Source organism: Zootoca vivipara, chromosome 6, assembly GCF_965207765.1.
Source record: "Zootoca vivipara chromosome 6, rZooViv2.hap1.1, whole genome shotgun sequence".
Taxonomy (NCBI): domain Eukaryota; kingdom Metazoa; phylum Chordata; class Lepidosauria; order Squamata; family Lacertidae; genus Zootoca; species Zootoca vivipara.
In genome coordinates this window covers 77,938,995-77,964,023 of record NC_142589.1, presented here as the reverse complement: position 1 = coordinate 77,964,023, position 25,029 = coordinate 77,938,995, and the positions used below count along the sequence as shown (strand labels likewise).

Sequence of the window (25,029 nt, the reverse complement as noted above, 5' to 3'; positions counted from 1 at the left end):
CGGCGAAGCCATGCGCATGCCCGGTAGCAGCAGCAGCAGGAGGAGGAGGAACTCGGAGGGAGGAGCGGGGGAGGCATTTCAATGCAGCAAGGCAGCTGAGCGGGAGCAGAGTCCCCCAAAGAGGAGCCCTCCCCAGACACCCCTTCCCAGCTGGGGAGGCTTGGGGGGGGGGGCCTGTGCCAGAGGGACACCCCTGGGGACACCCCTGCGAAAAGCAGAGCTGCTGGGCAGCCACCGTGGCGCTGTGGCACCCACCCACCCAAAACTTGCAAGGTGCCCAATGCATTTGCTGGGCGATGCCAGGCATCTCTCTCTCTCTCCTTGGCTAGGGTGCCCATGCAGAGGTGCCAGCTGGGCACTGACTGCCCGAGAGAACCGCTTCCCAGAGCTTGAAGGAGCCCGGCAGTGGGAAGTAGCATCTGCAGGAGCAGCAGCAGCAGCAGAAGGGCACCGGGATGTCTGGCGAGAGCGAGGAGATCACCCGCCTCCGCAAGCCGCGCTTCTCCTACGAGGAGAACCAGATTCTGATCCAGGAGGTCCGTGCCAACTACGCCAAGCTGTACGGCACCCAGAGCCGCCGGGTGACGGTGGCCGAGCGGCGGAGGGTGTGGGAGGGCATCGCCGCCAAGATCAACAGCATCACCAGCTGGAAGCGGACCGGGCAGGAGGTGCAGAAGCGCTGGAATGACTTCAAGCGCCGCACCAAGGAGAAGCTGGCGAGGGTGCCCCACTCCACGCAGGGGGCCGGCAGCGCCTGCGACGAGACCTTCTCGGCCGAGGAAGAGACCATCTTCGCCATCCTGGGGCCCGGCGTGATGATGGGGGCGGGCGGGGTGGAACCCGGCGCCTTGCAGAACACGCCGGGGTTCGCCACCCCCAGTTACCGGCTGGCGGCTGAGCATGGCGCAGGTGAGTCCCCGCCGCACCCCATCCCTCCGGCGGGAAGATGTCGGCAACCGAAGCAGGTGCCTCCGGGGCCCGGCTCTGCCAAGGCGTTGGGGAGGACGGATTGGCAGAATGTAAGGGCCTGAGGCTTGCCCACATGTGGGTTGGCACGCTGACAGCACGGGGTAAAAAATTGAAAACTCCACATACCGCCCGCCAGGAGCTGGTTTCTAAATGGACGAAGCGCTGGAGGACTGAGAAGGGCTTGATTTGAGGCACAATGTGAAGTCGTGTGTGTGCCTCTGAGCATGTGCAGAGTGCCTTACCCTCAGCGCCGCTGGATAGCGGCAAGCAGATTGTTATGTTTTCAGTGGTCTGTGTTTGCCTTTGCTTGAGTTTGGACTAAGGATTTCACCTACATTTCACAGATACCCCCATGTGTCTAGGGGTGTATGAAGTAATTGGGGGCGGGGATTTCAGATTGGGTGTGGCAAAGGGTGTCAGTTCATTTCAGTTTGCAGCACTTCTAGTTTTTAAGAAAGAGGCACGCGACAGGCCAATGCCTTTGCCATTGGGGGTGGGCAGGGAAGGACAAGAAAGCGAGAAGAAGCTCACGGCCCTATCTCTTATCACTCACAGAGCTAAAATTCCCAGTGCCTTTATAACAAACTACAGTTCCCAGGATTCTTGGTGTTCAGGGGAGGAGCCTTGTGTTTTAAATGCATGCTTTGACGGTACCAATCTAACCTCGTAAATTCTGAATGGTACTCCAAATGGCGAAGGAAAGGCACTCTGCACATGCTCAGAAACCTAATTGCTCCGAGAATGGAGCAACAGGCATCCAACCGGGATTTGAGGGTTTGGGACCCGAAGGGATGCTATTTTAATCTCCACATCGCCACCCACGCCTTGGATTCCAGAACCGAAGTTCAAATAAATGGCAGGGAGTTATATTGGCATGATAAGCGCACAGAACAGGGAAAGCTGGAAGGCAAGCAAATATAACTCTGCTTTGTGAGAGAGGTAGTCCTGCGCTTGACGCCCCCTGACCTGAACTATCCTTTCAAGTCTCCCCCAAACCAATAGGGGATGTGGGGATACAACGGAGACATAGAGTAACAGAATTGTCACGTTGTAAGCAAACACGAGGGTCATCTAGTCCAACCCCCTGCAATGCAGGAATCTTTTGCTCGAACCCATGACATTCTTTTCTCTTTCCTACTTTGGGAAATTCCTGCTCTAGGTTTGAAGGAGGGAGGAAAGCGGGGGGGGGGGAGAGAAAAGGGGGTTTTGCCACAATTTTAGCTCCACATCCATGAAGGAGGAATTCCTCCATGCTTCCTGGCTTCATCCAGCGTGCCACTGGTTTATCTCTGCAACCTTCTTCCAATGCTGAGAATCAGTTTGGGCATATGCGAGTCAATGTCCAGGAAACAGGTGTCTCTGTGCATGTGCAGAGTGCATTTTCCTTGGCCCCGAGTCACTGTCTTGGCCTCCAATCTCGCTGGGACTGGAGCAAAGTGCTTTCAGGTCAGGAGAGGCAAACAGCGGGACGAAGCTGGGTTATTGCTGTGCAACAGGGCAGCTCAGGAAGGTGGCTCTTGCCTTCTGCAGCTGCCGATCCAAGCCCACGCTTGGCTCCCGGCTGCCATGGCGCCTTTCGACGCAGGCCACAAGTGCCAAGAGAAAAGCCCGTGCCCACTCTCAGGTGGGCTAGTGGCCAGTTGCGGCTGCCAACTCCATGCCTACACAACTTGTTCCCCAGCTGTAACCTTGAGGCTGCTGGGGAAGGTGCGGAGTGGAGGCAGGAGAGAAAGAAGAGCCAGCTGCAACACAGCGGCAGAACTAGCACTCAGCACAGCCCTCCAGGGGCTAGGCAGCTTCCTGGAGGGGAGGGCTGCATGCCTGAATGCTCCGCCATGTGGAAGGGAGCTTGCACCCGGAAAGCTAGCCTGTGGGGAAAGGGGGCTTTAGCCCTGCCTTTCCCCTGAGGAGCTAGATTCTGCAGGCAGAGAGATCTTTCAGAACGCGGAGTTAGAATTCAGGTCTGTGCTCACCCACCCAAAGAGGTAAGGGCCGCAAAGGGCTCTATCTGCCCACGCATTGCTGGCCCAGAAAGGGCCGGCTGGAGCAAAACAGCAGCTTGGTGATGGGGGAATAGCAGGCCCCAAGAACTGTGTTCGAAATTCCCCAGGCGTGTTTTGCTACTGCTGTGGATCTAATGACAACCACATGGCAGTTTCTGGTCACTAGATTGGTGGCCACAGTTTAAAAACCTCTGCCTTGCTCCCTAGTGAATACCTTTCCCTTCCTGTCTTTCTCCTTGCATACTGGGACACATGAATTGTTGTGAGAGCAAGCCACAGTCAAGCAAGGTAGTTGAGATCATAGAATTGTAGAACTGTAAGGGCCCCAAGGGTCATCCAGTCTGACCCACTGGCAAATAGACGTTGTGGCGACCATAACCTAGAGTTAAGGGACCATGTGGTGCCTAGATTATAGGTGCCAGCCTTGTCAATCTCCTGCTTCCCTCCCCCTCTGCAGACATGCCAGCCAGGGGGAACCTCTCCTGCAGCCCAGAGACTTCTGCACGGACTTCCTGCTGCACCCTGAATGGGGGTCTACTGAAGCCCAAAGAACGTGATTCGCCGGCGCCCCCTTCGGCCCAGCCCGCCTCACTGCAGATCATCCAAATGGCGCCTTCTCCGGCTAGCTTAGGCTGCAGGCCGCACCCAGAGCACTCCCCTGCGGAGCCGCTGGGCAGCACCCCGTGCCCCTCTGCCTCGCCACCCCTGCGGCGCCGGCGCACCCGTCTCGACTTGCCCGCCGAGCCCCCTCTGGACTTCTTGCAGGCCCAGCGGGAGACAGCCGAGGCTGTCCGCGAGCTGACCTACACCCTGCGGCAAGGCCTGGAACGGCTCACCGACGTGGTGGCGGCTTTGCTGCCCCTCCTTCCGGCCCAGGCAAATGGCCTTCTGCCCCCGCAGGGGGAGAGCCCGAGCCCCGTGCCACCAGCCCCTTCCTCGGAGACCCCACCGCCCAGGGGCACCTTCGCCACCAAGGAGGAGCCGTCCCCGGAGAGGGGTGAGGACGAGGGGGGTCCTTTACCAGAGGAAGGCCAGCCTGTGGCCAAAAGCGGGCCGTCCCCAAGCCAGGCCCCTGCGCCCCAGAAGCGGAGGAAAGGGATCCCCACTCGGAAACGCAGGGGGCGCTGGAAGAACTTGTGAGCGCTGCCAAGGACCTGGTGCTGACTCTGCCCCCTATGGGGGGGACGGACACATAGGGCAGGTGCCCAGCGAGGGGAAGGCTCTGAATGACTTCTCTTGACGCTCTGCCCCAAAGGGATCTCCAAAGGTTGTTCGTTCCTTTGCAAAACACAGTCCAGAGCCACCCCCAGACCCGGTGGTGTTTGTTGCAACGGGTCTCCACACCCCCCCAGGCCAAAGGCAGCTCCCCAGGCCATGCCGGGTAGCCTGTCAGTGCTTGAGAAACAGCCCTCACCGCCCAGTTTTTGCAGCCCTGAAAGAGGCAGTGGGACCAGGAGTGTTTGTCAACATCCCTGCAAGCAGCAACACACAGCTGCTGGGTCATGCATTTTTTGCGGGCACCTGGGCTGAAATCCAGGATGGAAAGCCAACCAGAAAAGGGGAAATCAGACAGACCCTCCCCCCCAAAAAACCCTCTGCCAGCTCCCCAGCTTTGGCAGTGTCTCCCCCCCGCCCCAGTCCCAATTGCTTTTTGCATTAAGACACTCTTGGAGGGGGGAATACAGGGTGGGGAGGATTTTTGCCGCCTCCCGTTCCCACAAAGACCAACTTCCCTTTCTCTCCCCCCCCCCTCTTTCTGAACCCTTTCCCAGCGCCTGAAAAGCCAAAAGCATCCTCGACCGAAAAGCCCCACGTGGAGGGGCAGAGGCAAGGTTGCCCAAAAGCAGCTCTCGGCCTTTCCCGGCATAGTTGAAGAAGCCATTCCGGCCATGCCATTCCCTCTGCTCTGTCCCGTCCCCGGCGGAAGCTCAATAAACTATTTTCGTACTACAGCTCCCTTGTGTTCGTGAAACGTCGACGGGGGGGGGGGCAGGGGGGGCAGAGATGAGTTCTGGGGCAGAGCTTTATACAGTGGTACCTCGGTTTACAAACACAATTGGTTCCGGAAGTCTGTACTTAACCTGAAGCGTACTTAACCTGAAGCGAACTTTCCCATTAAAAGTAATGGAAAGTGGATTAATCTGTTCCAGAAGGTCTGTGGAGTACTTAACCTGAAGCGTACTTAACCTGCAGCGAACTTTCCCATTGAAAGTAATGGAAAGTAGATTAATCCGTTCCAGACTGGTCTGTGGAGTACTCAACCTGAAGCGTACTTAACCCGAGGTATGAGTGTTATTGGTTCCGGAAGTCTGTACTTAACCTGAAGTGAACTTTCCCATTGAAAGTAATGGAAAGTGGATTAATCCGTTCCAGACAGGTCCGCGGAGTACTTAAACTGAAAATACTCAAACTGAAGCGTACTTAAACCGAGGTATGACTGTACAAGGAAAGGGGGACTTCATTCTCACCAATTTAAGGGACAAAATGGGGTCTTAATAATATAGAAAGCACTTGCATACGCACACACACAACTGCAAAGGATGTTATGTGGTTCTCTTCACTCTGTGGTGTCTGGTCCTTCGGTCATAATCATCCAGGGGTGGGAGAACTTCTACATCACAAGCCAAATGCAGACTCTGGGGCTCTCCCCAGGCTGTGCACCCTACCCCCCCCCCCCCGCCCAGCCACATAGAGCTGGGAGGACCCTAAGAGGCATCTAGTCCACCCCCTGCAGTGCAGGAATCCTCTGCCCAACGTGGGGCTTGAACTTGAGTGAGATTAAGAGTGTGTGCTCTACCAATTGATATTATTATTATTATTATTTTCACCATCATCAAAATCTGTAATCCGCCCTTCACACCGTAGATCTCAGGGCAGTTCACAACATGTCAGACCAGACCTGCCCCCCAAGACCTCCTGGAGTGTTTGGCCTCTATTGGAAACAGTCCTTGAGCTCTCACCGTCACTGAACAGAAGTTGGGACAGATGTGGGAGAGTAGAAACCTCTGGTTTTAGACTGGCCAAGATGCAGACCCCTCACCAACTTTTTCACACAAAATAACCCAGACACGCATCTTCCAGGACGGGCTCCCAGGCAAGTCATATGACCCACACTGCGATCTCACCCTGAAAACGCTTTTTTCGGGGTGAGAGCACAGCACAAGAGGGCGCGAGATCGAGGCACCCAAAATGACCATTGCGATTTCACACCGGGGGGGGGGTGTCCTGTTTCTTACAGGACACTTGGCAGGTGTGGGAGATGAGGTTTACCAGACAAAGTCAGAGAGTCACATTGGTTGCTTCTCCAGAGAATCCTGGGAACTGTAGTTTATTAAGGGGGCCAGGAGCTGTGGCTTTGGTGGGGAACTACAGTTCCCAGAATTCTTTGGGTGAAACCAGGTGCTTTAAACAGACGACGTCAACATGATCCAATTCTGGTCTGTCAAATGCAATTCAGCTTTCCATACACTCACCCATGTGACTTTTTCTTTTATTGGCCAGGTTTTCAGTATAATGCACACTTGTTTGGGGCTGGTGTGGAAATCTGCAGGCTTCTGAGTTAGATAGAACTCTTCACTCGACCGGCAGAGAGATGGCTGGTGGTCAAAAACATGCTTTTTGTTCCTTAGCCTCCACATCTGTTAGGTTGGCTGGCCATTTATGAAGACGGTCACTGTCGTTCACTGGAAACTCTCTCCCCACGGCAGAAGCGTAGACAACTTGCATATGTGTTTGTGTGAACACCTTTCCTCTGGCTATTCCTCTGGATACTAAAGCGCAGCAACAGGCAATCTGAGTCCATTTTGCTTCCTGTCCCACCCCCACCCAAAAAATCTCTGAAGCATACAGGGTAACACAGAAAGTCACATGGCAAGACCATGTTGTCAGGTCCTTTCTCTAGGATACAGGTCTGGGCTGCATAAGATAGACGAGTCAACTCCTGGGACCTGAAAACCACTGGGGCCGCCTCATCAAAGGGCATAGTGATTTACAGAGTCCAAGGGGGCAGGTCCCTGCCCCAGAGGAGCCTACAATCCAAAATTCAGGACAGGGAAAACAGGAAAGAGAGGGAAGTAGAGACAAGCAAGCAAGTGTGCGGCTGTTCCAGTTAAACATGTTGAAGTTGAGTTATGGTAGGAATTATTTTGCACAAAACACTGGTTTCAAAGTAAGAATTGGAGAGGGACAGTCCTAGTGCATTATGTACTTACGTATTTTCAACATGCCTGCCCCTATCAGTTTCATTCAGATATTATTATTATTATTATTATTCATTGACCTGCAGCTCCCCAATTATATGCCAGCCTATAATTTTAAAAAATAAAATAAAAATCAAAGTCTCCCACAAAACAACTTAGATACGCAAACCAACTGAAAAATAAGATAATAAAAGTAATGGGCAGGCAGTGAATCATAGAATCTTCGAGTTGGAAGAGACCACAATGGCCATCCAGCTCAACCCCCTGCCAAGCAGGGAAACACCATCAAAGCATTCCTGACAGATGGCTGTCAAGCCTCTGCTTAAAGACCTCCAAAGAAGGAGACTCCACCACACTCCTTGGCAGCAAATTCCACTGCCAAACAGCTCTTACTGTCAGGAAGTTCTCCCTAATGTTTAGGTGGAATCTTCTTTCTTGTAGTTTGAATCCATTGCTCCGTGTCCGCTTCTCTGGAGCAGCAGAAAACAACCTATCACCCTCCTCTATATGACATCCTTTAATATACAGTATTTGAACATGGCTATCATATCACCCCTTAACCTTCTCTTCTCCAGGCTAAACATACCCAGCTCCCTAAGCCGTTCCTCATAAGGCATCATTTCCAGGCCTTTGACCATTTTGGTTGCCCTCCTCTGGTCACGTTCCAGCTTATCAGTATCCTTCTTGAACTGTGGTGCCCAGAACTGGACACAGTATTCCAGGTGAGGTCTGACCAGAGCAGAATACAGTGGTACTATTACTTCCCCTGATCTAGATGCTATACTCCTATTGATAAAAGTAAAAGCTCTATACCGTAGAAACACTCAAAAATTTTTGCCTGGCACAGCATTCACCAATCTGGTGCCCTCCGGATGTTTAGGACTACAACTCCCATCAACTGTACTGGCTGATGGGAGTTGTAGTCCAAAACTCCTGGAAGGCACCAGGTTGGCAAAGGCTGAAACGTTGACTTAAATTAATTCATTATTATTATTTTTGTTAATATATTTATTAAATTTCTAAAGCCTTCATCTGAGGATCACAGGGCGGTTTGCAATATAAAAATACATAATACAGTAGCAAAGAAAAAGAATAACCCCCCTCCCTTCACATAGTTTAAAAGGCCACAGATTGTTTCATTAGCCAAATGGGCTTCCTTGGAGTATTCTGAAGATGCGGCAAAACCCCTGAACCTGCCTTTGCCAGTGGAGGTCCTTAGAAAAGGTCCTCAGACGAGGAGGTGCTGTTTTAGGAATATAAGAAACTTTGCAACACAGGTCAAAATAGCACCATCATCATAATAATAATAATCACAATAAATTTATTTATTTAAACCCCGCCCATCTGGGCGGCTCTCAACCAAATATTAAAAACACAATACAGGACACAAAAGCAGGAGCTTCCAGATGTTTAAACTTTTTAAAGTCTTCCTCCTAATACCTTACTTGACAAGCCACCACTCACAAACTCGAATCTCTTCATAAACTTTGCCCAGACAGAGTGGGCTACTGAAGGCATTGGATGGAACACGCAGGTTAACAAACCAGCATAAATTATATACCTTCAAAGCTGGAACGCACTATTTTGCCTCTTTTAAAGAATGCACGCTGTAGGATTACTCAAAGCAAGGAAAGTGCTGGGGGTGGGGGTGGGCCAGGACTGCTTAGGAAATGAATACAGGAGCTTTCTGATATGACTGAACTTATCATTGCACAGAATGGTTATGTGAAGCTCAAAAAAAACCCAGCATACCCCCCCCCTACACCATTTTTGTGCGCCAAGAGGGTACCTACCATCTATTGAAGTAATTTATAGAGAGAGATATAGCAAGGGGTTTTTTCACATTTAACCTGCTGCCCCCTGCCGCGTATCGGCTCTAAAATGACATGCCAGCAGAAAGGGGGGTGTTCAGCATTAGGCCAAAGCAAAACTTGGGGCATAATAACCTTTTCTGTGGGTTCCTCCCCACTTAGGAAAGAGCTGTGCTGGTTATTTCAAATGCATCTCTGGGTTATTTGTGGGGCATAGGAATTCGTTCATTTTCTTTTTTCAAAATATAGTCCGGGCCCCAACGAGGTCCGAGGGAGCGATCCCTTAAATCAGGCTTGTCCAAAGTCCAGTCCGGTTTTATTTAAATCCAAAAAAAGCTCAACAACTTTGGTTGGTCCCCCATTTCATCAAATCTGGCCCTCTTTGAAAAAAGTTTGGACACTTTTGTCTACGCTTGTCTGGATAAAGGATTGAGAGGGATGTGTGCTTGCGCAAGTAGAAAAAAGCCTACTGTTCAAAGGCAGCATTCACATTTATTGTTCTGCCCACTTTTGGCTCTGGCTCCGCCCACCATTGTCATGTTCCCCCCCCCCCAAGGTTGCACAGAAGGGAATGTGGCCCTTGAGCTAAAATATTTTCCAGCCCTGTTTAGGGAAGTTTTTAATGTTTGATGTTTTATTGTGTTTCTAATATTCTATTGGGAGCCGCCCAGAGTGGCTGGGGAAACCCAGCCAGATGGGCGGGGTGTGAATAATAAATTATTATAATTATTATATTATTATTCCTGGGATACAGCTCCCCTGCTATCTCTCTCTCTCTCTCTCTCTCTCTCTCTCTCTCTCTCTCTCTCTCTTTCTCCTTAAGCACAGACAACAGATCTTGTCCCAGCGATGGAGGTAGAGAGGGGTGTTTGATTTTTTTGGGGGGGCGGGCAACTAGCCTATTCTGCAAAGGCAAAATTTACATCTATTGCCCTGTGCACTTTTGTCTTTGGCCCTGCCTACCACTGCCGTGTGCCTCTCAGAAAAGAATGTGACCCTCAGGCTGAAAGGTGTTTCTCATCCTTGGCCTATGCCATCACTTCCCGGATCCAGTGGCAAGGTGTCCCAAAGGATCTACCCAAATTTCTGCCACCCTGAGCCTCCGACTGGACAGTTTCTCCAGTGCCAGATTACCAGACGGACAGAGTAGGCACCAGCCTATGAGCCCCACAACTTTTAGGGGCCCCGCAACAACGAATCAAAATAATATTGATTTGATCCTGAAGGAAAATGAAAAACCAAGTACTGTACGGTACTGTATTAGGATATAATTTGCAAGGGCTCCCCTCCAGGAGATTTTGACTACCTAGGGGCCTCCAGAGGGTTTAATCCGGCACTGGATTTCCCATCATCCTTTATTTAAAGTGTGAAGGATCCCACGGCTTCCTGAAATATACTTTTGAGCATTTCTCCATACTGGGGACATTGTCTGGATTGGTACAGACAAGCATCCCTTTCCATTTCTCCCCCAAGGCGTTTGGCGTTTCAAATTTCCACCCTCACTGTGTGTGGGGTTGCTGAGCTTACGTATGAGGAGAGCCTGCCCGTGTTCTGCAAAATTTGTAAAGTATTTGCAGCTTTTGCAGTCCATAGCGGGGAGCAATCATACAGAATCGTAGAGCTGGAAGGGACCCCCAGCGTCATCTAGACCAACCCCCTGCAATGCAATGATTTCACCTGTTTCCAATTTCACACCCCCACCCATCTGTTGCTTTGCAAGGTGCCCATCACGCGCACGTCCTCCTCCTGGGCTGGGAGCTTTGCACTTTCTCTTTTTTTTTTAATTTTGTGCTCCGTCCGTCGGGAACCCCCCTCTGCACCTCCCCTCAAGCGGACCTATGATCCTCTGCACAAGGATGGAGAGCGACTCGCGGAGCAAAAACAGGAAAGCGGGGAGGGGGGCCCCAGGAAATGCGCAACAGCATCCGGGCTTCTGAGGCGCACTGCATCTTGGGAAACGTAGTTTCTACTTCCTGGGCACAGGAAAGCTGAATTAACCCTTTAGGGCCTCGATACGCTCTTCCCTGGGAAGAAAGATGCGGGGGAAACAGTGTAGGAATAGAATCAGGGGGGCGGGGCGGGACACGTGGATGTGACTGGATATTATTATCCAAATTGAGGGTAGGTGCAATTAACTGGGCCTTTTCCAAACTCTGGTGAAGGTAAAGCTCTGGCGCCTGGGTTTTCCTAAACTCAACATAAAATTGTACAGTTGGAAGGGACCTCCAGGGTCATCCAGTCTAACCCGCCATCTGCCCAATGGATATCTGGGTGGGTGTGCCAGCTCCGCGGGGCTCTATGGACTAGTGGCAGGTGGGCATCTCTCCATCATTATGGGCTTTTCACCTGAAGAAGACTCCCATGCGACCTGAGTCTTCCTACTTCAGACCAGATGTACAGGCAAGATAATCAAAGCTTCTTTCTCAATCTATGTGTGTCTGTTCTTGCTGCTGACAGTAGCTTCTCCATAGAGCAACCCAATTAAATATATTACCAGGAACCAATTGGATGCACTTGTGCAGTTTTATAGCTGGAGGGGATTGTAGGCATGTCCATGGAATTCACCCTGGAGAAGAATTCTGTGCGATTTGAAAGCTTGCCGACCTAACCTTAAATGACCCCGTAAGTGGCATAACTGGAATCCTTTCAGATCCTGGGATACCATGGGGACGATATAAAAATCCAGAAGAGTTCTGAACAGTCCCCACGATGCGCACCATTTGCAACTTCTTGCAAGGATCTCTTTTCCTCGCTGATGGATTGGCTCAACCGCAGATCCCTTCCTTGCACGCGTCCCCCCACTCCGCCCCCAAACTTCCCGCTGGGCTGCAAGACTACATCTCCCAGCAGGCCTTGCAGCGGAGTTATGTAAGTTTCTCCATGTAAGAGGGCAGGCGAGAGAGGGGAATTTCCCCCCTCCCCACCACCGCTTTTTTTTTTCTGCCTCCCCTCTTTTCGTCTTCCCCTCCTCCTCCTCTTCCTCCCGGACTGGATATCCTCGCCCTCCCCCTTGCACTTCGCGCGCACAGGTGCAAACAAGGCCCCGATCCCCCCCCCAGCTCCAAGCTCCAGCCTCGCCCCCACCCCCGGCAGGCAAGGCCGCCATCCCGGGTCTGCTGCGCGGCGGCCAGACAGAGGGGCGCCAAGATGTCTTCGGTGCAGACGTCCCGCAGACAATGGTGCTACTTGTGCGACCTGCCCAAGATGCCGTGGGCCATGATCTGGGACTTCAGCGAGGCCGTGTGCCGCGGATGCGTCAATTTCGAGGGCGCCGACCGCATCGAGTTCCTCATTGAGACGGCCAGGCAGCTCAAGAGGAACCATGTCCTGCAAGAAGGGCGCTCGCCGGGGCCCCAGGGCTCCAAACACGCCAAGGAAAGCGCCGCCGCAGGGGCCCTGGAGAGATATGAGCGGGGACGCCTTTCGGGCGGTGGAGGAGGAGGAGGCGACTACGCCCTCAGCCCCCGCCTGCCCAACGGCCTGGCACGTGCTTCAGATGAGGGCGAGGGCAGCCGGCAGAGCCCCACTGCCAGGAGGGCACTGATCGGCCCCGTGCCACCGAGCCTGGTGCCCCAGGGGCTGATGGGAGCCCCCCAGGGCCTGCTGGCTGCCGTGTCAGGCCTGGGGGGCCGCCCGGCCTCTCTGGCCATGGCGTCGCCCATCCTGGGCGAGCTGGCCAAGCCGGCGAGGGCGGCCTACGCCGACTACGAGAAGGAGAAGCAGCGCAACGCCGAGTGCCTGGCCGAGCTGAACGAGGCCATGCGCGGCCGGGCCGAGGAGTGGCACGGCAAGCCCAAGGCGGTGCGTGAGCAGCTGCTGGCACTGTACGGCTGTGCGCCCTTCAACGTGCGCTTCAAGAAGGACCACGCGCTGGTGGGGAGGATCTTCGCCTTCGACGCTGCCCCCCGGCCCGGCTACGAGTACGAGATGAAGCTGTTCACTGAGTACCCGTGCGGCTCGGGCAGCGTCTACGCCGGGGTCCTCGGAGTGGCCAAGCAGATGTTCCAGGACTGCCTCAAGGACCCGGGCAAGGTCATCTCGTCAGGATACAAGTACCTGGAGTACGAGAAGCGCCACGGCACCGGAGACTGGCGCCTCCTCGGAGAGCTCTTCACCGAAGGCGTGCGCTTTTTCCGAGAGGCCCCGGCGCCCGATGCCCTTCCCCAGCAGTTCCTGGACGGCAACTGCGCCATGCCGCCCAGCCTCCTGCTGAGGGCCGTGCCCCCGTCGCGGGCTGTCATGCGGAGGCGTAAGGCCTCTCCCGAGCCGGAGGGGGAGCTGGCCGGCAAGCTGACCGGCGAGGAGCAGCAGCAGAGGCAACACTGGCTGCCCCAGGGGTCGGGCGGCCTGTACCCGTCGAGCATGGCCCACCTGCCCGCCTCGGCCGGCCAGGGTCCCTTGCCCGAAGGCTCCTTGCGGAACGACCCCTCACCCATCACGGCCCTCAAGAATGTGGCCGACACACTGGGGACCAAGGAAGCCAACCCGGTCCACTCCACCACCGCCCGGCAAAACAGCGCCAGCCCGGCGTCGCCCGCTGCCTCAGGGCAACACCGCCTGGTCCCGCGAAACGGTGAGCCGGGTCCAGCGACCACCACCTCCTCCTCCTCCTCTTCCTCCGGGGCCCACTCTTCTGGGGGAGTTGAGCCCAGCGGTACGCAGAGCGCCCCTGATTCCTCGGGGGCTGCCAGCAGCGCCCCTCTGTGTTGCACCATCTGCCATGAGCGTCTGGAGGATACCCACTTTGTCCAGTGCCCCTCGGTGCCCGGGCACAAGTTCTGTTTCCCTTGCTCCCGGGATTTCATTAAAGCCCAAGGAGCCGCGGGAGAGGTGTATTGCCCCAGCGGTGAGAAATGCCCCCTGGTGGGATCCAATGTCCCCTGGGCCTTCATGCAGGGCGAGATCGCCACCATCTTAGCCGGAGACGTTAAAGTAAAAAAGGAGCGCGACCCCTGAAAAGAGATGGGGGGCAGCCTCTGGGCCAGGGGATGCCTGCGCACCCTTCGAAACCCTCTCCCACCCGCCGTGGCAGTGACTGGAATTAGTAACTTATTCCCCGCCTGACACCCTCTTCAGCCAGCCGTGGACTGGGGCGATCATTGTACATAAATCTATTTTTTAAATAATATTTCCATAGCAAGCTTATATATGAAGCCACATCTATGTAACCTACTACGAGGGTCTGGGAAGGGGCGGGGTGGGTGTTAATTTGCGGGGAGGGAGGGCAGGGGAAAAGAATATGGCAGCGTCGGAATCAGGGTGTCTGCGGAAGGGGGTGGGGCAAATCCCGCACAGTTGGGATCTCACTGTTAATGTGTTTCAGGGACTTCCCCAGCCGCTAGGAGGCGAGTGTGAGTTCAGGACAGTCCAGCGGGTGGGGTGGGGGTGGGAGAGGCAGGACTCTGAGTAGCCACACCGCAAAGGGCTGAACCCGATTTTCAAGCATGTGGCAAGGTTGTGTGGTTATCAGCTAAGGAGGTGGCTTGGGAGCTCGGTATGAGCCTAGTGGGTGCATGTGCCGTGTCCTACCTTACGAGCGAACCTGTGCTGCCCGATTATTGCTGGAGCACCTAGGAATTGCCCTGCCACCAGACTCTCAGGCCAATGGTCCACTTTGCCTAGCACCTTGTTGCTGAAAGGAAATTCACAAGCAGGGCATGAAGGCGAGAGCGTTAGGCCCCGGACTTGGTCTTCAGAGATAGGCTCTTTGCGAAACACGGAGGGGGCATTTTGTTTGCATGGGTAACAGCCACGCTTTGGGGAAGGGCCGTAGCTCACCTGCTTTGCATGCAGAATGACCTCGCTTTCAGCATCTGCAGGTAGGCTTGAGACTCTCCCTGCCTGAAACAGGCACTGCCAGTCCGTGTAGGCAGTATTGAGCCCTCTGGAATCAAGCCCCAAGTCAGGGTCTTTAGCCCACGCCTGGGTAGCTATGAAGATGAGTTTGCAGAAGTCCAAGTGTCCCAGACCAGTGTTTCTCAACCTTTTTTGGGCAAAGGCACACTTGTTTCATGAAAAAAATCACGAGGCACACCACCATTAGAAAATGTTAAAAAAATTAACTCTGTGCCTATATTGACTATATATAAAGTAATTCTCCCACGGCACACCAGGCAACATCTCGCGGCACACTAGTGTGCCACGGAACAATGGTTGAGAAACACTGTCCCAGACAACACACACACACAACAGATCTCCACTAAAACACTCCCCCCCCCTGTGGAATGCCTGCTGTTCCTCTCGCTCCGGGACCAAACAGCCTTGCAACCCCGAATTTTTTGTGAGCGTCCTTTAATCCTGGGTGCCGTGCCCCATTTTCACCCCACCCCACCCACAGGTCTCTCCACCAGCTCATTAGCGCCCCTCCACCCCGACTCCTCCCCGGACATTGTGTACATAAGGACAGTTTCTAAATCTGTGCAGTTTTACATAGAGTCCCAGATTTCTGTAACTAGCCAGTTTGGACACTGTCTCATTCTGGGCAGGAAGGGGGCGGGCGGGTGGGAAGCAGGAAAGCTGTGTGGGAATCGTATCTTAGGGGGTGGCAGAGGGTGGGGAGGTGGTCTAGAAAATTAGGGGTATGATCGGGAGAGATGGAAATGGAAGAAGTGCCTCTTGTGTAGATTTTTGTTGTTGTTGGAGGGGGCGGAGGGTATTTTTTCATACCAAAAGATTTTAAGCATGCACACCAAAAATAAAAAAGAGCATTTTTTAAAAAAGGCCACTCAGGAGAGATCCCTGAATTGGCAAATGGCAAAATGACAGAGTGACACATCCCCCGTTTGCATTTTAATTCCTAGCCCCGACCAAGATTAAAACATTGCAGAGACTGGGCAGTATTCTCCTGAGCAGATTATTGCCCGCTCTGAATGGAGGCCTTTGGGGGGTGGAGGGGGATCTGTGTTCCATAGGAAGGTGGTTCTACATCATTGAGTTTTCATGGGAGGGTTGGCTAGCACCCGCCGGGATATGACTTAAGATGCAGTGGAGCTAGCTGGTTTTATATCGGTTTCACTCATGGGCAGATGGTTCTGCCAACCTTGTATTTGTGTTGCGATCATGATTTTTTTTTGGGGGGGGGGAGAAGCAGAGAGGACAGGGGCAGTTTGGATTCCCACATTTAAGACCGCGGGGAGGGGAAAGAGAGAATGTTAAAATTTGTTTTTTATTTGTATTTCTTTTACTCGTCTCTGTCAATAAACTTGTTTATCTTTTTTTCCCATTTACTACTATCACCGTTCTTGGTTATTGCATGTAGTGTGTGTTGGCAGGATATTCTGCTAAAATAATAATAATCCAAAGGTCCCGTCTGCACTATAGACTAAAGCAGTATCATACCACTTTAAACAGTCGTGGCTTCTTGCAAAGGATCAAGGGAGCTGTAGTTGGTTAAGGGTGACTGTTTAAGCCAGGCATAGGCAAACTCCGGCCCGCCAGATGTTTGGGACTACAATTCCCATCATTCCTAGCTAACAGGACCAATGGTCAGGGATGATGGGGGTTGTAGTCCCAAACATCTGGAGGGCCGGAGTTTGCCTATGCTTGATTTAAGCCATGGCTGTTCCTTGAGGCAAAGACCTGTCTGTTAAGCCATGGCTGCTTAATGTGGCATCATAGTGATTTCCTAGAATCATAGGATTGTGAAGTCGGAAGGACCAAAAGGGTCATCTGCTCCGGTGTTTCCCAAACTTGGGTCTCCGTGTGTTTTTAGACTACAGCTCGTGTCACCCCTAGCTAGCAAGACCAGTGGTCAGGGGTGATGGGAATTGTAGTCCAAAAACAGCTGGAGGACTCAAGAGGTCCTGCAATGCAGGACTCTCAACTCAAGCATCCAGGACAAATGGACTTCAAACGTATAGCGCAGAGTGGACCCAACAGTCGTGTGGCACTTGGAAGATGAACTACTACTTCTTTGGTGATCACTCATAGCCAAGTTGGAGGGACCCAGGTGGTGCTGTGGTTAAACCACTGAGCCTAGGGCTTGCTGATCAGAAGGTCGGCGGTTCGAATCCCTGTGATGGGGTGAGCTCCCATTGCTTGGTCCCAGCTCCTGCCAACCTAGCAGTTTGAAAGCACATCAAAATGCAAGTAGATAAATAGGAACCGCTATAGCAGGAAGGTAAACGGCGTGTCCATGTGCTGCTCTGGTTTGCCAGAAGTGGCTTTGTCATGCTGGCCACATGACCCGGAAGCTGTACACCGGCTCCCTTGGCCAATAATGTGAGATGAGCGCACAACCCCAGAGTCTGTCACGACTGGACCTAATGGTCAGGGGTCCCTTTACCTTTACATAGCCAAGTAAGATTGTCTTCCATAAACACGGTTTTAACAGTCTTTAAAGTGACTGTGGAGGCCAATTCTGGATCCACACATCCTTCCACAGTAGGGACATTGGTTTCTGGGCAGGAGTTAATCACGGTGAGGGTTTGCCAAGCTTGCCTTCCTCTTAACATGGTTCTCCCTTGTGTCCTGAGTTCAAGTGTCTTCAAAACCCATGACACCTTTGGTAAAGGCTGTTCTCCACCTGGAGCGCTCGCAGGCCAGTGTTTCCCAGTTGTTGGTGTTTATATTACATTTTTAAAGATTTGCCTTGAGAGAGTCTTTAAACCTCTTTTGCTAACCACCAGCATTATGCTTTCCATTTTTAAGTTTGGAATAGAGTAATAATAATAATAATTTATTATTTATACCCCGCCCATCTGGCTGAATCTCCCCAGCCACTCTGGGTGGCTCCCAATTGAGTATTAAAACAATACAGCATTCAATATTAAAAGCTTCCCTAAACAGGACTGCCTTGAGATGTCTTTTAAAATTAGGATAGCTGCTTATTTCCTTGACATCTGATGGACGGGCGTTCCACAGAGCGGGTAGAAAGTGGTTGCTTTGGAAGATGATAATCAGGCATCCGCACAACATGATCAGTCCAACGAAGCTGATGTTGAAGACACACTGGTGATCTTTGCTTCTCCCAGTACACTGGTATTAGTTCACCTGAAGGAGCGTCTCCACCCCCATCGTTCTGCCCGGACACTAAGGTCCAGTACCGAGGGCCTTCTGGTGGTTCCCTCGTTGCGAGAAGCCAAGTTGCAGGGAACCAGGCAGAGGGCCTTCTCAGTAGTGGCACCCACCCTGTGGAATGCCCTCCCACCAGAGGTCAAAGAGAACAACAATTACCAGACCTTTAGAAGGCATCTCAAGGCAGCCCTGTTTAGGGAAGCTTTTAATGTTTGATGGATTTCTATATTTTAATATTTTGTTGGAAGCCGCCCAGAGTGGCTGGGGGAACCTGGCCAGATGGGCGGGGTATAAATAATAAATTATTATTATTATTATTATTATTATTATTATTATTATTATTATTATTATTATTCCCAGTTGCTGAGAATCCCCGGGGAGATTTGCACTCATATTAATTTCCTTTGGGGGTGGGGTGGGGCATCTGGTTCATACCCTCCAACTCCCGGTAAGAAAAATCCGGGATCAGCAGCGGGGCGCGGCACCAGAAGTCGCTTCTACGCATGTCCAGACATGCGCAGAAGGAGCCTCCCTGGCAGGTAGGAAATCCGGGGGATTTACGGGATTTTTCTCTATTCGGGATAACAGCGGGAAACGGGTTTAAAGACAGGGGTTTTCCGCGAAAAACGGGAGACTTGGCAGCTATCGGCCACTGTGAGAACAAGATGCGAGACTAGAGTGGTCCGATCAAGCTCCAGGGCCCTTCTTTAGACAGGACACGTCGTTGCGCTGAAATTCTGATACGTCACCTTGCAGACTACTTTTTAACCCAGGAAAATCTTCTCAAAAGTCTTTCAGGGGCACAGTTACCCCATTCAGGACCAGGGAGTCCTCCACACCTGCTCGCCTCCTGTCCCCCACAAACAGTACTTCTGTCTTGTCAGGATTCAATCTCAATCTGTTAGCCGCCATCCATCCTCCAACCGCCTCGAGGCACTCACACAGGACCTTCACCGCCTTCACTGGTGCTGATTTAAAAGAGAGGAAAGTGAAGGGAGAACAGAGGCCCTGCGACTAGCAGCAATTGGTTGCCTTACCCTTCAGCAACACACTTCCATCGGCTTAACGGAAACTAAACGACGACAACCTGGTGGCATTTGCTCTTGGACACTTCCGGGGGGGGGGGAGGCACAGGTACAGAAATACCAGTGCACATGCCCAAGGGATTATGGGGAGGAGATGGACAACACAACAAGGGAACAGTCCACCAAGGGCTGCCAGCTGCTGTGGATGGGAGCATCTGCTGTTGCTGTTTGTTTATTCTTTTTTGAATTTATATACCGCCCTATACCCAGGGGTCTCAGGGCGGTTCACAGAATAAAATCAAGATATAAAAACCACAAAATACCTTATAAAAATAAAAAACAACAACCCAATAGAGGGCTCCCCCAAGAACACATTTTAAAAGGGCATAGGATGTAAATCAGATCAGCCAAAGGCCTGGTTAAAAGGGAACGTTTCTGCCTGACGCCTAAAGGTGTATAATGAAGGCACCAGGCGAATGCCCCTGGCGAGAGCGTTCTACAGACGGGGAGCCACTGCAGAGAAGGCCCTGTTCTTGTGTTGCCACCTTCCGGACCTCTCAAAGAGGAGGTACACGAAAGACAGCCTCAGAAGATGATCTCAGGGTCTGCGTAGGTTCATATGGAAAGAGGCGGTCCTTGAGGTATTGTGGTCCTGAGCTGTTTAAGGCTTTATAGGTCAAAACCAGCACTTTGAATTGGGCCCTGAAGTCTGGCGAAGGTACAAGGATTGGTGGGAGCGGAAAACACCCTGGTGGTTATCAGCACAAGAAGCGCACTCAGTTAAAAGAATAAACACCGATAAGCGCTGGTTAACATACCGAGATCTTTTGATTGAAGATAAAAATACAAAAATCCTTAAATTGAAACCTTATGAGGATCTGAAGGATAGACTGACAGGGTGGTGGGAGTATCACCAATTGAATAACATCTTCATGAGTGAAAAGAAAACTGGATTCCAAAGTGGGGCTTCCGAATTGGACAAGAGGGTATTACAATCTAACATTAAAATGTTATCTAAGATCTATGAATTTTTATTAGAATGGAATACCAAAGATGAATAAGTAAAATCTGTGATGATCCATTGGGCTATTGACGTAGGACATAATATAGAGTTGGAAAAATGGTACAAACTTTGGAACACGGGAAGACGGAGACTTTATCCACATGTGGTGGAAATGAGATAAAGTAAAGATTTTCTGGGAAAGTATTTACAACGAGCTAAAAAAGATATTACAATATACTTTTAAAAAAATCACCAGAGGCCTTTCTATTGGGGATGGTTGGAGCTGACATAGATAAAAATGACTACAAATTCTTCCTCTATGCAACTACGGGAGCTAGGATACTTATAGCTAAGACATGGGAACAAAAACAACTCCCCTCAATAGAGGAATGGCAGCGTAGAATGATCGAGTACTTTGAAATTGCTAAATTAACGGCAAGGATCAGGTGCCAAGGAAATAAAGCCTACTTGAAAGAATGGAGTAAATTTAGGAAATACATTGATAAACTGTATGACTAGGTAAAAAGGTAAAGGGACCCCTGACCATTAGGTCCAGTCGTGACCGACTCTGGGGTTGCGCGCTCATCTCGCATTATTGGCCGAGGGAGCCGGCGTATAGCTTCCAGGTCATGTGGCCAGCATGACAAAGCCGCTTCTGGCAAACCAGAGCAACACATGGAAACGCCGTTTACCTTCCCGCTGTAGCGGTTCCTATTTATCTACTTGCATTTTGACGTGCTTTCGAACTGCTAGGTTGGCAGGAGCTGGGACCAAGCAACGGGAGCTCACCCCATCACAGGGATTCGAACCGCCGACCTTCTGATCAGCAAGCCCTAGGCTCAGTGGTTTAACCCACTGCACCACCTGGGTCCCTAGACTAACTCAAAATCATTATAGACAATCAACGCTACACGAAGTATAACAAGTCAATATGAAATAAGAAAAATATGAGACGTACGACTACAACAATGATAAGGGTTGTAAAGACTTTATTATGTCACAAACTATGTAACAGAAAACAGTACATGCTTAAATTAATTGCATTTGTAAAAGATGAGTTATAATTCACATTTGGAAAGCGAAGGAAACAACACTAGTAAAGGAAATGAGAAAAGTAACAAGCAGAAGAAGAAGAAGGGAAGCCAAAGAATAAAAATATTACTTGAAAGGAGTACCAATATTTTTTATTTTATTTTATTTTATTTTATTTTTATTTATTTTTGTGAGGGACAGGGGATATCGCGAAGTCCCTCCCCTCCTGAGTTCAAGCCCGTCCCCGAGCAAAGGGGAAAGCAGGGAGAGTTCCGATTCCAGTGGGGAAGCAGGAAGTCGTGTCCGAGGCTCAGGCAAGGTAGAGGAGCCAGGGTCCCAGGTGGGACAGGAAGGGGCAAGTAAGGGGGGAAGACCCATCCCCCCAACTCCAGAATTACGCAGGAAGAGGAGGGGCAAGAGGATGGGTCTGCCAAAGCTTTTGTGTTGGAGAAAGACGCGCCAAAAGCCATTAGGAGGTTCTGAAACCGACTGACAACATCGCTCCGTGTAAATAGCAATGACTTGAGCACTGTAAATACGCAGCACCAATAAAAGAATAAAATGCAGAGCTGCGTAGCGTCGTTACTCTGAAGTAGTCCACTTCGGCCACTGTGACAATTTTTATTTCCTTCCCCCTTCCTTTTCTCCCCCCCCTTTTTTCACCTTTCTTTTTTGTTACCTTTTTTCGTGGAACTTATAGTATAATTTATGGAAAACTTGAATCTGAAATAACCATGAATGGAATGTTCTGTATTATCTTGATAAAAAAAATTAATAAAGATTATGTTATAAAAAAAAGAATTGGGCCCGGAAACTAATTGGCAGCCAGTGCAGTTGGAGCAGGATCGGCGTCATATGTTCAAACCGTCTTGCTCCGGTGAGCAACCTGGCCGCTGAATTCAGCACCTGCTGAAGTTCCTGAACCGTCTTCAGAGGCAGCCCTACATATAACGCATTGCAGTAATCTAGGTTACCAGAGTAGTGAGGCTATCCCTATCCAGATAGGGGCGTAGCTGGGCCATGAGCCGAAGCTGATGGAAGGAACTCCGGGCTACTGAGGCCACCTGAGGCCATCTATGAAAAGAAAGACCAAAGGCTAAAAATGAACTGCATCTCAGTCAGGAAAACCAGACCTGAGTACCCTTGGTTTTAAAACAGGACCGGACAAATTCATGGAGGAGAGGGCTATGGGTGGCTTCGAACCCCAATGACGATGATGCTCAGTCTCTGCAGACAGAAGCAGCAATGCTTTTGAATCCCAGTTGCTGGAAACCACAGGAGGGGAGAGTTGCCCCTGTGCTCAAATCCTGCTTGCTGGTTTCCTACAGGCATTTGGCTGGCCACTGTGAGAACAGGATGCTGGATTAGATGGGTCACAGGCCTGATCCAGCAAGACAATTCTTATGTTCTTGTGCAGGCGTCAGCAAACTTTTTCAGCAGGGGGCCGGTCCACTGTCTCTCAGACCTTGTGGGGGGCCGGAGTATATTTTGAAAAAAATATATGAATGAATCCCTATGCCCCACAAATAATCCAGAGATGCATTTTCAATAAAAGCACACATTCTACTCATGTAAAAACACCAGGCAGGCCTCACAAATAACCCAGAGATGCATTTTAAATAAAAGGACACATTCTACTCATGTAAAAGCACCAGGCAGGCCCCACAAATAACCCAGAGATGCATTTTAAATAAAAGGACACATTCTACTCATGCAAAAACATGCTGATTCCCGGACCGTCCGTGGTCCGGATTTAGAAGGCGATTGGGCCGCATCCGGCCCCCGGGCCTTAGTTTGGGGACCCCTGTTCTTCTGTTATCTTTGTGAGGAAATCAGGAGGGAGCGAAATGCTGAAAAGCGGGATGGTGATAATCCCAATCCCGTCCTTGAGCATTGCCATTGACATGCAAAAGCAGTTGATGATAACAAACACTCTGGCATGGATAAGACAATTAACACATACATCCCAGAACTGATTTGAATATTTAAAGTAGATTAAAGTGCTCATCCACTTTAAGAAGAAAAAGGAAGGTGAATCCTCTCTTCTCCCCCAACCTTATGCTGTAACGGTTTTTTTGGTGGTTTTTTTTCATCATTCGGCTCCTCCATGATAATATGACAGCAACAATCGCAGATAACAGTGGCTGTAATGTGAGACATTAAAGTCTCACATCAATTACAGCTGATCTGCAGGAAGGACTTCATGATCTGAAGAGAGGACGTATGTACTTTTAACCCAAGAAAATCTTTAATAAAAACAATAGTAAATAAATAAAAAGTTAAATGAACAAAGGGACGAAAGCAGAATTTCACCTACTGAAAGCAAAATTTCACATATTGTTAACTAACCAGCCAGTTTCATGGGTGTATATTTACCCAGATGCTTGGCGTTGCATTTTCAAGATCAGTTTTTGTTGTTGATCGACATAAAGCTACTGATACTTTTGGGGTGTTTTTAGTAGGAAACTGGGCTCCTCCGCACATGTGGACTTGAAGCTGCATATGCCCCTTGATCTTTTGGACATCATCTCCCAGGTCCTAGTCTGACACTCTAAACCCAGAGCTTTCCAACCTTTTCAGGTTGATGGCACCCTTTTTAGACACGCCTCATTTCACGACACAGTAACTCAGTTTTACCAGCAGATCGGAGGTTATACTAACCCCTTTCCAGCCCTGGGAGGAGCATGGGGAGCGTTCACGCAACACACCCACAACACACTAATGTGTGTTGACACACTGTCTGGAAACCTCTGCTCTAACCACGACACCACACTCACTCTCACCCTAACTGTTATGTATTAGTGTATATAGTTTTCCCTCAGGTTCTCAGGTCCTTGACAGTTGTTTTAGGAGGGAACTTTAGGAGGGAACTTTGAATCATGTTTGATACATTGTTTGAGCCAGCCTCTATAAAAGCAGGCAGCTCGGCAATGCAGTTCAGTTCTGTTCCAGCTTCCAAATAAAGAGCTGCTTTGGAGAGATTGCTGTGTCGTCTGCTAGGCTTACCCACAACTTAACACTAACCTCCCTCACAGGATTGTTGTGAGAATAACATGGGGGAAGACAAGATCTATGGACAGCATCTTACGCTCCGTGGAAGGAAGCTGAGAGATAAATACAACAGGTCCATCAACTCCATCAATTGGGTGTCCCTGCAGCCTCTGTGTCCAGATCGCTGCTGGATATGGGAGTCATTACATGCCCGACTCCTCCCTTCACACACACACACACACACACATCCATTGCCTGACAGGACAGCCTGCCCAGTAGCACCTTGACCAGACACACAGCCTGCTTGTCTCCTGAACCCTATGCAGCTATCCTACTTGTATACCGGCTTGGGACCCTCGTACCTACGGGACCGCCTCTCCTGGTATGCCCCGCGGAGGACCTTAAGGTCCACAAACAACAATATTCTGGAGATCCTGAGCCATAAGGTGGCTAGATTGGCCTCAACTAGGGCCAGGGCCTTTTCAGTATTGGCCCCAACTTGGTGGAACGCTCTTTCACAGGAGAGCAGGGCCCTGCGGGATTTGTCATCTTTCCGCAGGGCCTGCAAGGCAGAGCTGTTCCGCTTGGCCTTTGGGTTGGATTCAGTCTGACCCCTGTGTTTTCCTCCCTCATGGTTTGGATTTATGGACTACTTAAAATGAGGCTGCATTTTAAATTTTAATATTGTATTTTAATCTGTATTTTAATTGTTTTCTTTTCTTTTATGTCTTATTGTAATTTTATTGGCGTTAGCTGCCCTGAGCCTGGTTTTGACTGGGGAGGGCAGGGTATAAATAAAAATTTATTATTATTATTATTACCCTGCAAAATGTGTCCCCTCATGGTAAAGGGTACCCGAGTGAGCTGGGTGTGGGGCAGGACTGTAGCTCAGTGGCAGAGCAATGGCTTTGTATGAGGAAGCTCCCAGGTTCAGTCCCCACAGTCTTGGCCTGTGGCTCCCTCCTTGCATCATTTATTCTG

General features: G+C 50.8%; 2 protein-coding genes across 2 annotated transcripts; both read left to right on the top strand.

Annotated features, from left to right (window-relative positions):
* Nucleotides 1-16: 16 nt before the first annotated feature.
* Nucleotides 17-4,924, top strand: MYPOP (Myb related transcription factor, partner of profilin). The gene is made up of 2 exons (XM_035119287.3): nt 17-909; nt 3,430-4,924. Exons 1-2 carry the CDS (start codon nt 456-458, stop codon nt 4,110-4,112), a joined length of 1,137 nt encoding a protein of 378 aa, XP_034975178.3. The 5' UTR covers nt 17-455; the 3' UTR covers nt 4,113-4,924.
* Nucleotides 4,925-11,825: 6,901 nt separating this feature from the next.
* On the top strand, nt 11,826-16,208 carry IRF2BP1 (interferon regulatory factor 2 binding protein 1). The gene has a single exon (XM_035120704.3). The coding sequence runs from the start codon at nt 12,130-12,132 to the stop codon at nt 13,936-13,938; it is 1,809 nt and encodes a 602-aa protein (XP_034976595.3). The 5' UTR covers nt 11,826-12,129; the 3' UTR covers nt 13,939-16,208.
* The last annotated feature ends 8,821 nt before the right edge of the window (nt 16,209-25,029 follow it).

Bases quoted from the DNA above. Each gene is read 5' to 3' on its own strand.
- MYPOP (XM_035119287.3), top strand. From the start codon at position 456: ATGTCTGGCGAGAGCGAGGAGATCACCCGCCTCCGCAAGCCGCGCTTC. The intron at 910-3,429 runs GTGAGTCCCCGC...CCCCCTCTGCAG, and splicing joins GGCGGCTGAGCATGGCGCAG to ACATGCCAGCCAGGGGGAAC.
- IRF2BP1 (XM_035120704.3), top strand. From the start codon at position 12,130: ATGTCTTCGGTGCAGACGTCCCGCAGACAATGGTGCTACTTGTGCGAC.